Raw genomic sequence first — 17,403 nt, 5'->3', positions numbered from 1 at the left:
AGTTCAACCTCCTTCATTTTGGTGGATGTTCAAGTATGCATTTCATTGTAAGCATGTATTATAATTACCCAATGCCCTATTTTGGTCACTTAGGCTGTTAAACACAATGCTACTTTGGAGACATGCACACGTGTTTCAGAAAGACAAATTCCGAGAAGCAGAAGTGCTGGATGAAAGACTAAGCAATATTTAACATTTTCACAGATATTGTGCAAGAGCCCTCCTCTAAAAAGGCTCCATCACCCCACTACCTTCAGAGTCACTTTAAAACCCAAACCCTCAGCATTCCATTTACCCATGTTTTAAATGCCCCATCATAGCAACAATTGAAATTGTTACCACTGATATGTACCACTTGATACCAACACAGTACTGAACAGTGTTTCATCTTACTGCTAGACTTTTCCAAGGGTCACAGGGCCCCTAGGGAATGTATTAATGTCCTCTGATAATATATTAATACATTAGCATCCATTAACTTTACAAACATTTGTGAAACTACCTCCAGAGAGAAAATGCCAAGAAACTTTAGAACTCCGGTGCCAAGGATTCAAGTTTAAAAAAAAAACATAAGAAAAGAACTCTAGGCCGGGCACGGTGGCTCACGCCTGTAATCCCAGCACTTTGGGAGGCTGAGACGGGGGGATCATGAGGTCAGGAGATCGAGACCATCTTGGCTAACACGGTGAAACCCCGTCTCTACTAAAAAATACAAAAAACTAGCCGGGCGAGGTGGTGGGCACCTGTAGTCACAGCTACTTTGGGAGGCTGAGGCAGGAGAACGGTGTGAACCCGGGAGGTGGAGCTTGCAGTGAGCTGAGATCCGGCCACTGCACTCCAGCCTGGGCGACAGAGCAAGACTCCGTCTCAAAAAAAAAGAAAAGAACTCTAAGCAGAGATAACAATGTCTTTGAAACAATGGAGAGAAAATCGCCAAATTTGGCCAAGTACTGAAAAATTCTCAAGGTACCTTAAGCATATGGCAACACATTTTTCTCTTTCGTACATAAAGTTCTGATTAGTGTGTGACCACATGTGTTTTTTCTTACACGCATCTATCCTTGGAATCACATATCAACTACCAAAGAAAAAGAGTACCTGTAGGAAGAAACAGTTTATTCTATAATTTGTTCCCTACCTTGAGGCCCTCCCATCCAAAAACATTTAGGTAAAAACAGAGAAATACAATGACTAATTACAAAGGTTCTTTTCAAAGAGCATGAACTCTAAAGGGCATAAGAAATGCAGACAAAACACTGTAACACATCTTAATAGGTTCTAGTTAAAAATCTTTATCTTTCCAACCAACCCACCACTCCTCATTTACTCACTTCAAAACAAATACAATGCCATCTTCAATCATCTTGGGGATAGTCCTACACAATTCATTTTGCCTTCTCCTCCTTGTACAAACGATAATGAATTCCCATGAGCTCTTTTCTTTTCCCTCTCAAATCCCCAGTGATAGAGCCCGATCATTTTTCATCCTGCCCTCTTCCTCCCACTGCCCAGTCCTTAACCCTACAAACAGTGGTCTTAAACGTAAAACCAACTGTATTCCAATTCCAGGTGAAGCTCTTTAATTACTCCCTATCGCCCTTAGAAGGAAGTTCTACTTCACTAGTAGAATAATATCATTAAGGCTCTCCATAATCTAACTCAAATCCTGTTCATTATGCCCTTAACTTTGTCCATCCCACCACACGCTCTAGAGCTTCTGAGCTGCTTCTGGTTCTCTAGTCACTGCCAGAGTCCTCCATGCTCAAGGCCTATGTGTGTCCTGGCAAACACCTGCCCATCTTTGAAGACTGGAATCTGGCAACAGCAATTCTATGGGCAGTTTCTCTGGCGCTTCGCATTTAGCACAACATCTGGCACACAGTAGACAATTAGTAAGTGCGGTAAACAAATAGTAAAGAATTTCTACTCTAAAATTGTTAGATTAATCGGGATATGTAGAAAAGGTAGAAATTAATTGTAAAAATAAATAAATACAGGGGAGACTGAGGAGTTTAGGCAGAAATGGCTCAGGCTAAGCACCAAGGCAGAGGGAGCCTCTGAGCTGAGATGAGGAGGAAGACTCTCAAGACTGATTCCTCCTCAGTGTTGTGGTTCCCTCCGATCAGAAGGTCTCTGTTGGGGCTGGGCACGGTGGCTCACGCCTGTAATCCCAGCACTATAGGAGGCCAAGACGGGTGGATCACTTGAGGTCAGGAGTTCAAGACCAGTCTGGCTAACATGGCAAAACCCCAACTCTACTAAAAGTACAAAAATTAGTTGTGCGTGGTGGCACACGCCTGTAATCCCAGACACTCAGGAGGTGGAGGCAGGAGAATAGCTTGAACCCAGGAGGCGGAGGTTGCAGTGAGCTGAGATCTGGGCAACAGGGCGAGACTCCGTCTCAAAACCAAAAAAGAGAAGAAGAAAGAAGAAGAAAGAAGAAAGAAGAAAGAAGAAAGAGGAGGAAGAGGAGAAGAAGAAGAAGAAATAGAAGAAGAGGAGGAAGAAGAGGAGAAAGAGGAAGAGGAGGAGGAGGAGGAGGAGGAGGAGGAGGAGGAGGAGGAGGTCTCTATTAGGAAGAGAATGTCTCTAAGGAAATGATTCCCTTAAGAGATTTTGGAGGCGGCTTTAGGAGAGAGGCAAATAACACGACAATATTAACATTCAACTTTGAGGTCCTACAGAGCCTTCCATTCTTCTAATGACAAAAGCTGACTTCTGCAGGCACGTATATTTTGCTTTATCCTGTACAGACATTCTTAAAAATAGGCATGAAAATGTAATTTTAGGAATTTAATTATATCTTAAGTTCACCAGGGGAGCTTGTTATTTAAAGGGATCCAACAGTGAAACCTTTTGCAAATCACCCACTAATTTATCTGAATTTCATGGCAGGGCTCCCCTTAGTAAATTCCCAAGGACAGACTCTGGCTTGAGTTAATTTATCCTTTATCCATCTATCCACTTGCCCATTTGAAAAACATGCACCAAATGTGCACACAACAAGATAAACTGGCATGCTGCAGGAGAAACAAGGAATTACAAGCAGTAATCCTTGTCTTCAAGGATTCTACATTGAGCCGGGGAAATGAGACACAAGCCCAGACACACACATGTGTGTTATAAAACAAGATGTTTATATGAACAGTATAGTGAGATGGCATATAACGAAGAGCCACACAGGTAATACCTACTCTACTCCAGGGTGGAGGCCAAAAAGTACATACTGCAGGTGCCAATATATATTACCTTTAATCCTCAAAGTCATCCTGCCAGGTATGCACACTTATATCTCCATTTTACAGCTGAGCAAATCATCAAATCCCAAGACAGTCAGAGAGGACCATGGATGCCCCTCGCTATGGCAGGAATACCTCTTAGAATAATCCTACCTGACCTTCAGCCAGCCCTATGCCAGAAATGTCTTATGGGGAATTTTGGTCACTGACTATTTAAATTTTAGATTTCTCTAACAATGAGAAATGGTCCCCTTGTACTGATTCTGAGAAGGTATTTCTACACAGGGGAAAATGAGATAGAGATTATTAAAAATGTGAAAAACCAAACAGAATTAAGTTAAAAAAAAAAGTAGAGGAAGGGAAGAAACTGTCACCTGTTTTCCTCCAGTCTTTGAGGGGCAAGAGAGAAAATAACTTTATATATAAAAATGCCTCTGGTCAGGTGTGATGGCTCACGCTTGTAATCCCAGCGCTTTCGGAGGCCGAGGCAGGTAGATCACCTGAGGTCAGGAGTTCAAGACCAGCCTGGCCAACATGGTGAAACCCCATCTCTACTAAAAATACACAAATTAGCTGGGAGTGGTGGTGAACACCTATAATCTCAGCCACTTGAGAGGCTGAGGTGTGAGAATTGCTTGAACTCAGGAAGTGGGGGTTGGGGGGGTTGCAGTGAGCCGAGATTGCGCCACTGCACTCCAGCCTGGGTGACAGAGCAAGATCCTACCTGAAAGAAAGAAAAGAAAAAGAAAAAGAAGAAAAAGAAAAGAAAAGAAAAGAAAAGAAAGGAAAGCCTCAAATTTCTACTTGAACTTACTCTAGTTTTATGATTTATTTTTCATTTCTCTTTCCTGCATTGACGACCTGCCTAGCATGTGTTACTCTTTGTGCAACAATTATAGAACTCCAAAATTCATGAGCTACCATCACCCCAAGAAAGACAGAAATATACTTTAGTTGAGTAAAATTAATAGAAAAGAAATTGTTTTATTATTTCCAATAAGATACTATTAAACTACTGCATTTTTTCAGTACAATTCTATATGAAACATAACTCATTCCCATTTTTGCCTACTATGTTGGTACAAGGAAAAAGAAATCCAAAGATATAAAGCAATCATCAAATTACACTGCTATTATTATGTCAACAATAACTTATATTTGTGTTCCATTTCATACCTTCTATGATGTTTTCATGTCAAAATCAGAGATTATGTCCCCCTTTTTTACTAGCAGATGAAATTAAGATCCAGAGAAAAATGCATCTTCCAATGACCACAAGAGAATGCTAATACATACCTCCAGGTTCCTCAATAAATAGTTCTCTATGCTAAAATTACAGGTATTCACAAAGGTATTGTTTGATAGGCCTATAAAGGTAACGTTTAAGATTTCAAACATAAATAAGGTGTTTGCATTTTCCAAGGTGATGCAGTGAAATGGAAATAAAGTAGGCCAGTCTTAAAGTGAGAAGTGAAAAGTTATACTAATATTAATGAACTACTATCATGACAATATCCTAAAGAAAAAAAAGGTCATGACAAATATTCTAAAAGCAAGCTATCCACAGTTGAAAAGTTCATGTCTCTCCTTAGTGACCAAAAGGGAATGTAATGAGAATGACAGGATCAGCACTGTTCACCAGACCCACTCACACAAGAGCAACCTAAGGAACAGGACGCAGTCACCCCAGAACATCCAACACCCACTCATCTCCCTGATGCACTTCCTGCAGCACTGACCTCTAAACTCATCTTTGGCTGGTTGCAGTGGCTCACACCTGTAATCCTAGCACTTTGGGAGGCTGAGGTGGGCGGATCACCTAAGATCAGGAGTTCGAGACCAGCCTGGCCAACATGGTGAAACCCCATCTCTACTAAAAACACAAAAATTAGCTGGGCATGGTGGGGAATGTCTGTAGTCCCAGCTGCTTGTGAGGCTGAGATGGGAGAATCACTTGAACCCTGCAGGCAGAGGTTGCATTGAGCCGAAATGGCACCACTGCACTCCAGCCTAAGCGACAGAGCAAAACCCTGTCTCAGAAACAACCAACACCACGAAAATAAACTCATCTTTGCCCCTCCCAAGTCCTTTCCAAAAGGAAGATCTCAGAAAAACTAAGATGCTACCTAGAAGACATGCTGAGGATATTCCAGCTCAAGGGAAATGCAAGGCAAAAAAAAAAAAACCACTTCCAAATTTCTGAAACAGTTCTGCATGTAAGTCAGACTAACATCTGCTAAAACCCCAAGCTATATTACTGTAAGCAGGAGTTGACAAACATTTTCCTTGTTTGTTTCATTTGTTTGCTTTGAGACAGAGTCTTGCCCTGTCACCCAGGCTAGAACACCGTGGCACCACCTTGGCCCACTGCAACCTCCACCTCCCGGGTTCAAGCAATTCTCTTGCCTCAGCCTCCCAAGTAGATGGGATTATAGGTGCCTGCCACCACACTCAGCTAATTTTTGTATTTTTAGTAAAGATGGGGTTTCACCATGTTGGCTAGGCTGGTCTCGAACTCCTGACCTTGTGATTCGCCCACCTCAGCCTCCCAAAGTGCTGGGATTACAGGCGTTAGCCACCGCACCCGGCCAGCAAACTTTTTCTGTAAGAGGCCAGATACAGTAATATTCTAGGCTTTTCACCATTACTAGATATTTAATATTCAGTATTACTAGATCTTCAGTATTACTGGAATAGTAATATTCTAGGTCTCTTTCACAACCACTCAGTTCTGCAACTGTAGCACAAAAGCAGCCATAAATAATATGCAACATGATGGGTGTGCTTGTGTTCCAATAGAATTTATTTTATAAAACACAGCTGCAGTTTGTAGTTTGCCGACCGCTGAACTTGAGGATAGTCTGCTTAACCCTCATTCTCAAATGCCAAATAGGCACCCCTTGAGAATTATGGCTGAGAGAATCTAAGTTGTTCAGCTCTCAGAACTATCCAGTCATCACCCACTGTCAACTGCAACACTTGTGAATTCCAAAAACAACATTAATTGCAGCAAAAGTAATAATAACAGTCTCAAAAATAAGCAAGAAGTAATATTAACTACTTACTTCATGCCAGAGACTATGTTAACGTTTTCACAAACATCATCTCACTGAATCCCTGTAACAATCCTATGTGGGAAGTGCTATTAATCATTCCCACGTCACAGTTTTCCAGTATCATCAAGATATTAACAAACCTTCGCTTTGAACTATGGTTTGTCTATATGACTTCAAAATTCATACACTCACACACTGCACCCCTAAAGCACTCACGGCATTATTTTAGGAGGAAAGAAGACAAATCAGAGAATTTGAGGCCTGAGATTAAAATCTAGAGTATCAAAGCAATCTTTCAGGAACTGCTTGCTTCATTTTGCTAAATTTAGTAACATTTCCCTCATAAAAAATGAGCCCTTTTTTTTTGTCAGTCCCACTTTTCAAGCAGCATTTTTATCTAGAGGACTATGCCTGCAGCTAATAGTCCCACCTCTCATTTACTGTGGTTTTAAGGTGCTGGTCTGATGCACCCAAAGTAACAGGTCCCAACTCTTACTCCGTCCTGGCCTTTTTTACACATTGGTCAAATGCTAAGGAATGTCTGTGATGAACTCCAAGCATTCTTGACATGAGAACCAATACTGCATCACGTCAGCATGAGCCAACCATAGATACTGTCGAATTGTCAGGAAGAACTGTTGCAAGCATAAGAACTGTATACCATCAGTTGGTATCTATCCCATTGTATTCTTCTTTTACTCTTATTTTGTCCTTTATGCCTAACAAATGACTTCATTCATTCTTCCAAACCAGTCCACATCCTTCCAAGCGATTCCTCAAATGACTCTCCTAATCTGATTTCTAGGAAAAAAATCAACTAGAACAAGGGTTCACAAACTATAACCTGTGGACTCTATCCAACCAGCCACCTTTTTTTGCACAGCCTGCAAAGCAAGAATGGTTTGTATATTTTTTAATGAATGAAAAAAAATCAAAAGAAGAATATTTCCGGACACATGAAAATTATAAAATTCAAATTCCCGTCTTCATAAGTAAATTTTTATCAGAGCACAGCCAGTCTGTCTAGAACTGTCAGTGGGTACTTTTAAACTACAATGGCAGAGTTGGGTAGTTGCAACAAACACGGTAAGGCTTTTGATGTTTATTACCTGGATCTTTGCAGAAAAAGTGTGCCAACTCTTGAATTTGAACTAATAAGCCCTTCCTACTTCTGGAGGCAATACCCAAATTCAGACACAATGCATTCCAGAAATACAAAATGGAGACTTCTGAAGTTTACCAAAGTTAAAGACATCAACAGTCACTCCATCACAAAGATGGCACCACTTATGGTCATTCTTAACTACATAATGGGAAAAGTTTAAGGGCTTTCATCTCTTCACTGCCATTTGCAATTGGACATGCTAATGGGATATAACTTTCAATTTCCTGACTAACAGCATTATTATTCTAAATTGATGAACTGTAAATAGCAGGCCACTTTGTGCCTCCTCCTGACTGATGTCAGAGTCACAGAGTACAAAATGATAAATTTTCTTTGGGTTTCTTGGCAAGATGCTATATATATGTAATTCTGGCTTTCATCTCCCAATTTCCTTCATTTATCAGAAATGGTGACAAAAAGCCTCTAATTAGATAATTTTAATCACAAGGTACTGTGTGTGATGGAAGACTTCAGAATCACTATCTGTTCACTGCAAAACAAAACAGATAGGCTATTCTCCCTGCAGGGGCAGGAGATTTATCAATAGACAGAAGGATGCAAAAAGCCAACAGATAAGGTGTAATTAAAGATCAGACCTATAAATTTTACACTGACATAAATTTAACAGGATTTGCTGAGAGAAATTGAGGATTTAAACCCGAGCATCATTATGAAAAGAATACTTTCAGTTCTATATGCAACAACACTGCATAATACATAGATTTATTATTAAGACTAATACTCCATGCCTCCAAGCTCTTTCACACAAAGAGTTTGAATTATTCAGTGCCAAAGTAATTTCCAAAGTGGTCTATCTTACTCAAGCATTCCTCCTTAATTAGCTGTAATACATTTTCCATATATTTTTGAGCATCAAAAATCTCTTCTAGAATTAACAATCCACCTCTCATATTTTGGGACTTGTGGGAAGCCTAATCCAGAAAAGTGTGTACCTAGTTTTAGGTCTTCATCTTTGTTCCATTAAAATGTAAGAAAATTATTTCCAATGTAACATTCAACATAGTTAGAACAATGCTCTTTCCCTTCACTAGCTCAAAGGGTAAAAGTAAAAATAAAAATGAAAAGGACTGCAGATTACCATCAAGTAGACAGCTAAAACGTATTCAAAGAACAAGATGTGATTTAAAAATAAAGTTGCATTTCTTGGCTTAGAGCCTAATAGAGCATTCTGATATCTGATGTTTGTAATGTTTAGCAGACGTTTAGCAGCTCAAGACTAGCCATATATTTTCTGCTCTCTGAAATCACAGCCCCTGAAAAAACAGAAAAGACAAGACTACGTCTTTTAGAAAATTATAAGTTTGGTACAATAACTCATTAACAGTAAAGTTCAGAAATAAATGCAAATTGAGGGGAAAACAGGTTGAGGAAACAGGTGGTAGAAATAAATTAAGGTACTTATAACCTTGAGGGAAAACAGGCTCGAATATTTCAACTTTTAGTGAGCTACGAAAGATTTGAGCCAACAGAACTCAGGCGTAAAAGTGATTCAAAGTGTGCTTTCAAGTGAGTTGAATGGGATGTTAACTGGCCTGTGTGACCTCCATCAGAGCAACTGGACTTACCAGAGTAGGCCCAGTACGGGTCGCCTGAAGCCTTGCGTCTGCGGATCTGCACCGCGCTGCCGTGTCTATTCTCGTGCAGGGCCCCAACGTAGCCTTCTGTCAACGCTGGAAGAGAGGGAGACCAGCAATGAGACAAAGGCAGCATCCCAGTGGACACAGGAAGGGGGTCAAATGAACACCATTGGGTGACTGAGTACAATCATAGTCCTTAGGATGACTGACTAGAACCAACTTATTTTACAAAAAAACAAAACTATAGGAAAATCCAGACAAATTATTATTATAAATATTAGGAATCGTTGACGAGGAACCTTTACTTTGTGCCAAGAAATGCAGTACACTAAACACTTTATATACATTATCTTCTTTGATCTGCAAAACACCACGAAGCAGTACAAACAGTGGTCCCAATAATGGGGCCCTTTTATGGATAAGCAAACTGAAGCTTCAACAACTGAAAGAACTTGAACTTGACGAAGGTCACACATACATGGCAGACTTCGGTTCCAACTGCATGTGTATGTCTATGACCTGTATGTAAAGACCCTCTGGCCCCATTTGATCTTTACAGAGATCCGGGGTCATTCTACCTCTTTTACAGATGGAGGAACTAAGGAGCAGAGACACGAATTAAGTGGCCCCAGGTCACACAGTAGGCATGCAGCAGATGAGAAAACCAGACTCAAGCATCCCTGCATCAAAGCCAGGGCTTCTACCACCCAAACACAGCACAATCTGAAACCTAGGTGACTCCTTGTGATTAGTACCAGTCTTCCACATCCTTCTGGCCACTAACAGTCACCTGTGGTGCCAGAAGATACGAAACAAGAAAGCCTCCAAAGCCCACAACGCCCAGAAAAGAAACACTGATTAGTGACGTATATTTGAAATCTCAAAATCAGTTCAATCCACCAAGCAACAGCAAAACTACTACTCTCACCCATTATGGAGAGCTTCCATCTGCCTGCTACAGCGTTCGTCAAAGCCCTCTCTTCCCAGCTACCTCATGGATGCAGATTTCTTTTATTGTGAGCCCACACCTGAAAACACCGATGGGTAGGAAGACAAATATATCACAGGTGCCCAAAATCCAAAATGAAATGGAATTATACGCAAACAATACCCCAGCTGACAATGATAACATTTAAATGCACCTAAACAAAAGCAAGCATGCTCTCAAAGAGAAAAAAAAATTTTAAGAAAGTTTTCGGAAGCTGTATATTCAACTGAAGACAATGATGGGACCAGGAAAACACAACACATTCTGTATTCCAAATTAGCCAATGGAATAATATCGCCAAGATAGCATTAGCCTTTCTGACAATGTGAAAGTCATGAAGAAAAACTAAGAAACCTGTAAAGTACTTTATGCTTACACTTCAATTAAAAAGACTAGCATTAAAAGATGTAATGCTTGAACAAAGGTATTCCAGAAATGAGCTCTTTAGAGGGAAATAAGAATCCTACAAATTCTCAATACACACCTAAAAAGCAAACCTGATGTCATTTATGTCTGCTCATTGCTCCTCAAAGAATTCGTGTCAAATTCTAAGCTTCCACTCATTTTTCAAGTCCAAGGAAGGTTTAGATGCCTTCCATCCAAACCATTCTACAAATAACTATTCCCCATTAATCCTTCCTCTGTCCATCAAAACCGTGAGTAAAACATGTCTTGACTATGTTAGTAATAAATGTGGCTTCCATTAGGGTAAGTGGTTGAGCCTCAATTTCCTTGACTGTAAAATGAACCTAAAAATACCAGCCTTCTAAGACTGTTATAAAGATAACACAAGTTATGGTGAGCAGAGCACCTAACTCAGCATTGGGCATATACTGCTTTTGTTTTTGTTTTTTTTTTTTTTTTGAAACAGGGTCTTGCTCTGTCAAACAGGCTGGAGTGCAGTAGCAAGATCATGGTTGACTGCAGTCTTAACTCCCGGGCTTAAGCAATCTTCCCAACGTAGGCTCTTGACTGGCTGGGACCATAGGCGCACACCACCATGCTCAGCTGTTTTTTTATTTTTGTAGAGACAGGGTCTCCCTGTGTTGGCTAGGCTGAGCTCAAACTCCTGGGCTCATGCAACCTTCTCATCTGGTCCTCCCAAAGTGTTGGGATGGCAGGCATGAGCCGCTGCACCCAGCCCTAGTGCTTTTTAGTGCCTGACAACATAGTGGAAATTTGCTGTAGATGATGTTTTGTAGTAATCATATCCCCCACTCTAGCTAGCTGTGTGTCACGCATTGGACAGCTAATCCCTGTCACCACCAATGTTAGCTCTAGGGGTGAGCCTTGTTCGCTTTAGGCCAGTCAATCACTTTCAACCATTCTCGTGGCCCCAGTGATGCATTCAGGTATGGGCACACTGGCCAATGACAGAGATTCTTCTTTCTTCCTGAAGGTATCAGACAAGGTGGAAGCCTCAGCGGGGGTGGTTGACGACCAAGTAAGGGATTAACAGAGAACCTTAAAAATAGAACCAAGCCAGGGCGACCAAAAAATCAATTCTGTTGACAAAATTTAAACCCTGCCAGCCTGGGCAACAAGGCAAAACCCTGTCACTACAAAAAATAAAAAAAATTAGCATGTGTGGTGGCACACGTCTGTAGTTCCAGCTACTTGGCTGGTTAAGGTGGGACAACAGCGTGAGCCAGGGAGGCTCAAGTGAGCCGTGACTGTGCCACTGCACTCCAGCCTGGGCAACAGAGTGAGACCTTGTCTCAAAAACAAAACAAAACAAACAAAACAAAACAAAAAAAGTTAAATAAAATAACTAAAATAAAATATTTAAACCCTAGACAAAGCTGATTTGAAGCTAGCCCTCTCTTAGGGTCTATAGTTACAGGGACCAGTTTTACCTGCTAAAGCACATTTTCCTGTCTTTTGTACAAAGAAAGATCCTCAAATGACCCCAATGATGTGCTTTAAACCATCACTTGAACTCCTGGTCATCAATTTCTCTACCCATAAAAGGCCATTGTTGTACTAGAGCTCTGACTCTTAACCCTGCACTACTTTAAAACCAACCAACCAACCCTATGCTTTGGACTTCACCCCAGACACACATATACATCACACTGTGGTATAAGGAATTGGACTTGAGCAGCAGGACTGCCCGTCTAAACATAATTCACTTAAGACAGAAGTAAAAGGTACGGTTCTGCTACATACGACAAGAGGTAACAGAAGGGACAGAGCCATCCCAAGGAAGGTAAGTTAATATTGTCTTCCTCACACTACCCAAAGTATTGAGGTACAATGTGAGTTTTTCACAGCAAGGTCAGAATGGGCAGGAAAACTGGCTTCTCAAGGGCATGCGGCATGGCATATGAAGGGCTCTAAGCTCCCTGGAAATAGGGCACAGGCATATTCCTGAACTATTACTGTCAACCTACTACTCACAATGGAACTCAGCGCATGGTATGTGTTCATCCACAGCGAGGGAATGGCAGCCAGGCGCAAGGCTCATGCCTGTAATCCCAACACTTTGGGAGGCCGAGGTGGGCGGATCACGAGGTCAAGAGATCGAGACCATCCTGGCCAACATGGTGAAACCTCGTCTCTACTAAAAATACAAAAATTAGCTGGACATGGTGACATGCCTGTAGTCCCAGCTACTCGGGAGGCTGAGGCAGGAGAATCGCTTGAACCTGGGAGGCAGAAGTTGCAGTGAGCCGACATCGTGCCACTGCACTCAAGCCTGGCGACAGAGCAAGACTCCATCTCAAAAAAAAAAAAAAAAAAAGAGTGAGGGATTGAATGAACACATAAAAGATAAAACAGCTGATGGTTTCTGTGTTCTAGAGGGTAGTGATAAGAAAATGTGTTATCTATGTATGTTATGTGCGTGTTTACATAAGCCACAGGCAAAAACACCACCCAGAACCTCACTGGCTCTCCAGCCACTGCCCACCTATCAGAAACAGCACTTAACACATGAAGCAAAAAGGAGATGGCCCTGAGTGACAAATAAGCAATTCTTTAGGGAGGCAACTGTTCAGAAATGAAAAGGGCAGGACTTTTAACCCTCGCACCATATTTTATTTTTTAACTACTCACTAAAGGTGACTATATTTTTTTTCCTTTTTATTCCATCTATGTCAATAATGTGTGACTTCTCCCTCTCCCCTATCTGTAAGAGCATAATCAAGTAAAGTCATGTCCCACATGATAAAATTTCAGTCAAAGAAAAACTGCATATATGACGCTGATCCCATAAGACTATAAAGGTGTTTTTTACTGTACTTATTTTTTTTTTTCAGACAGAGTCTCACTTTGTCATCCAGGCTGGAATGCAGTAGCAGGATCTCAGCTTACCACAACCTCCGCCTCCCAGGTTCAGGCCAGAAAATTCTCCTGCCTCAGCCTCCCGAGTAGCTGGGATCACAGCTGCGCACCACCATGCCCAGCTAATTTTTTTATTTTTAGTAGAGACAGGGTTTCACTATGTTGGCCAGGCTGATCTTGAACTCCTGACCTTGTGATCCGCCCACCTCGGCCTCACAAAGTGCTGGGATTACAGGCGTGAGCCACCACGCCTGGTCTACGGTACCTTTTATGTGTTCCGATATGTTTGTTTACATACACAGATACTTACCATTGTGCTACAATTACCTACAGTATCCAGGACAGTAACATGTTGTACAGGTTTGTAACCTAGCAGCATTAGGCTACACCATATGGTCTAGGTGTGTAGTGGGCTGGCTATTCCATCTAGGTTTGTTAAGTACACTCTATGATGTTCACACAACAAAAATGTCTGAGGACTAATTATCTTTCTTACTGGCACTCACATAATTTAAACTAAGACAACATTTTAAGTCCTCTCCTCAAATGTATTTTAATCGATGATGAGGTGATCGTTTTTAAAAACCAAGTTTTAAAACTATTATTTGAACAGCAGTCAAAAAGTATATATAGAGTATATTAAACAACTTAATATTTTATTGGCAAGGAGCAGTGATTTGCAAATAGAAACAGTCTGTGGTTCCCAAGTAAAGATACAGAGTCAGCACACCAAAATTTAATCAATTTTAATACTCTTTGTACTCTTCTAAGCTCAAACAGACAACCAAAGGCGGCGTGGCAACGATATGGTATGCCTATGAATCATGCTATTGATTTTCAATATCTTCTGTGCAGAAAATTAAATTATGCAAATGAATGCCTTTACAGATCCTCACCTTAATGTGAAATTGCATACTTGCTTATGTCAGCAACTTAATTACACAATTAAAAATGGAGCATGCTTATGAAAATATGTAGTTTCACTCTTCAGAACAGACAATAAGTGTAAATCTGCCTATGGTTATCATGTGAATAACAAGAGGGAAGACATGGTGTTATGCAAACATATATTCTACCAAGTGCTACAGCACCAAGCCCACTATGGTTTATGGAGGGGAAGTCATTTTTCAGTGAAAAGCTTAGGAGGACTTTTAGTCATGTTACAGCACAGCAAAAAATTGGAATATTAGTTATGTAAGACACAGGGAAGCCCAGCAGTATATGCTATATATTGCTGCATTCTCCTCCTCAAAGAGGTCATCTCTAGTGACATTTTAACCCACACACACACACACACACAGACCCCCCTATGGGCTGACAGACCTGGGCATCAGGAATATCAAATTTAAGTAGTCTGAATAGTGTAATAATGAAATGGGTTTAGAAAGGAAGAATACAGTGACTCCCATCACACAGGAAAACTTGAGTCTCTCAATTTTGACAAGATAAAAGTGGAAATTTCAAAACCAATAGTATTAACTAGCCAATGATGCTTATGTCTCACTCAGCAGGAGGAATCTTAAGTCAAGTTGGTTGCTAGGCAGAGAGCTAAATGAGTGACAGGTATTTTCATCAGGGAGTTTCCTTAAACTCTATCTCTTCTCAGAACTTCTGCTGAGCCTACTTCATTTCCAGCCTGAAGCAAAAAAAGATAAAAATGTTTCCAGACCCAAAGGCCCAATTTCTTCCTATAAAAATATCCTAAGAGTCGCCTACTACTGAAGCTATCAACGCAACTGTTTCCTATGTGCCTTATTTAATTTCCCACAGCCACCGGACATAGTTTATAAGAATAAATGTTTTTATTCTAGAATAAAAAAGCAGATGTGTATCCCATCTGCCTTAACTGTGTCTTCAGGAGGATTCTGTGTAATCCTTACTCTCAGTGTTTCACAGAAATATTGACTTGCGGGGAAAAAAAGACTTGCAAGCTATGTTAACTCTTCTGTGTTAATTTGCAGGCTCAACATTTTTCATACAAACAGCCCGGCTCCTCTGAATACCACATACAACAGCATTCTTAACATAGATGTTTTTTTCTTAAGTTTTACTCTCAGAGAGATGAAAGGGTCACTGAGTCTATACTGACTATGAATAAATGTTGTTACATAATATATCCATAGAGAATATTTTTCCTACAAGATTGCAAATGCATGATTGAAATTAGAGTACAACGAATGTCTTACTGTTTTTGACAAAGGTGGTCCATTTACACATGCATTTGTATATATGAATGTGAATGAAAGTCTGAGGTGTCCACCAAGAAAAGGAAGATACATGGCCACAAAGGATTCCAAAATAACCCCGGCATTCGTCCACAACACTGGTTCACCTTACTGTATTGAACCAGCCATGGTCCACTTGACTTCTGCTATGACATTATCTCCTACAGGGAAAAGTGATTATATGACAAAGGTTACACAAAGGTGAAAGCAGAGTGAGTCTGTGATGAGAACATCCCCAAGTTCCATCTGCAATACGGCTGCACATCCTGTAATCAAAGCAAAACAGTGTAGTAACATATAAGGGTATTTCTCCTTAACTGTATGTCCAATTCTAGGTCATTCCAAAGGACTGAGAAGTCTGGGAGAATAGGTCAGCTTCCATCTAAAATTGAGAACATCAGAATAAAGAAATTCTGGTTCTCCAGCGCCAAAATGAAAACTACTCAGGGTGATGGGTGGATCGCTCTCATATGCGGAGTCCTAGTTCTTCTCCCAGAGATACTGTCAAAAAATAAGCCCACTAAAAATAAGCAACGGGCACTCACATTTTCCAATCTAGAAAGAAGATATCCAGAATGGCAGATAAGTAGTTAAGCAGGCTCTTTATATCTATTTTAATGGCACATACAACAAACAAATTAAAGATCCCTCAAGGATGGTGAACTCTCCATCAAGTGCAATTTTCTCTAAATTCTAAAGAGCATTTAAGAACATTAAATCCCACACAATAGTCTAAAATGAATAAATCTTTATCTTTTTTGTACCTACAATGGGCAAAAGTATCAAATTATAGTTAAAAGTAATTAAATATTCTGATCAGTTTCTGATTTCCTTTGTGCCTGTATATCAATCAGTTGTAGTAAAATGTGCTCAGTGAGTGTCCCAAAAAGTAGAATCAAAAAGTATGTTCCTTTGTAAGTACTGCATTACAAATGGTCCTTCTAGTTGTTTGTGATACTGAGCTAACCTCAAATACAATAGATTATATTACAGTAGATTACCTATTTTATCATATTCAAATATACTTACTGTTTCAACTATAAAAAGTTTTTTTCATCATCTTATGGGAATAAAAAGACCTAATATAGAGCCATGATTTTTTTAAGCAAAATAAATTACTAAAACTCAGAGGCAATTCAAGGGAAAGAGGAATCACACAGCAATGCTCTATCCTAGAGGGAAAAAGAAACAGAAAACAGCGTTGTAAAAATGAGCTAAGCCAGGCAGAGAGCAAAATACTGAAGTCCTCTATTATTTTACTCTTAAATAATGTCAGTTACAAAAGGCAGAATCTATTTAAAAAATAAATAAATAAGGGCTAAAAGGGACAAAACATTGGAGTCATTCCTCTGCCATTAACTCTCACAGTTTTAAAACTTCAGAAATTAAAAAATACACACCTTCCAACAGATCTCAGAAAAGATACACTTATAAAACTGATTTATAATGGAACTCATTATACATTTGTGATGAAAATTGGAAAAATACCACGGTTCACTCTTTCTCAGAGGCACCTTCCTAAAAAAAATTGGGCTCGTAGCATCAAATATCAGACAGAAATAAAAAGACCCTTCTTTCAGATCATTTTACTACTGTTTGATTCTGAAGGAATCAAGTCTCCTGATTCTATAGTATTATCAGGAAAATGAAGATTAGTGACAGACAGTGCTGGGGTAATATCAAATGCCACAAACCTATACTTTCCATTTTACAGCTGGGGCATCTCTTTAAATCTTTAATGGCCAACAGAAATGGCAAACAGCAGAGAGATTGCATGCTGGTGGCCACCATGCTGAACGCGGCCACCCATCTGAACTTTTGTTTCACCCACTGTACACGTATGCATG

General features: G+C 40.2%; 1 protein-coding gene across 3 annotated transcripts in view; it reads right to left on the bottom strand.

Annotated features, from left to right (window-relative positions):
- PTPRG (protein tyrosine phosphatase receptor type G) overlaps positions 1–17,403 on the bottom strand; it is a 744,286-nt gene that overhangs the window by 547,298 nt on the left and 179,585 nt on the right. For all 3 annotated transcript variants that reach the window (XM_010357825.2, XM_010357826.2, XM_030927161.1), the window contains exon 2: positions 9,047–9,151. In XM_010357825.2, the coding sequence (XP_010356127.2) occupies positions 9,047–9,151 (105 nt within the window). The remainder of the gene's footprint in view (positions 1–9,046; positions 9,152–17,403) is intronic.

This window comes from Rhinopithecus roxellana, chromosome 1 (assembly GCF_007565055.1).
Source record: "Rhinopithecus roxellana isolate Shanxi Qingling chromosome 1, ASM756505v1, whole genome shotgun sequence".
In the NCBI taxonomy this organism is placed as follows: domain Eukaryota; kingdom Metazoa; phylum Chordata; class Mammalia; order Primates; family Cercopithecidae; genus Rhinopithecus; species Rhinopithecus roxellana.
This window is presented reverse-complemented; position numbering and strand designations above follow the sequence as displayed.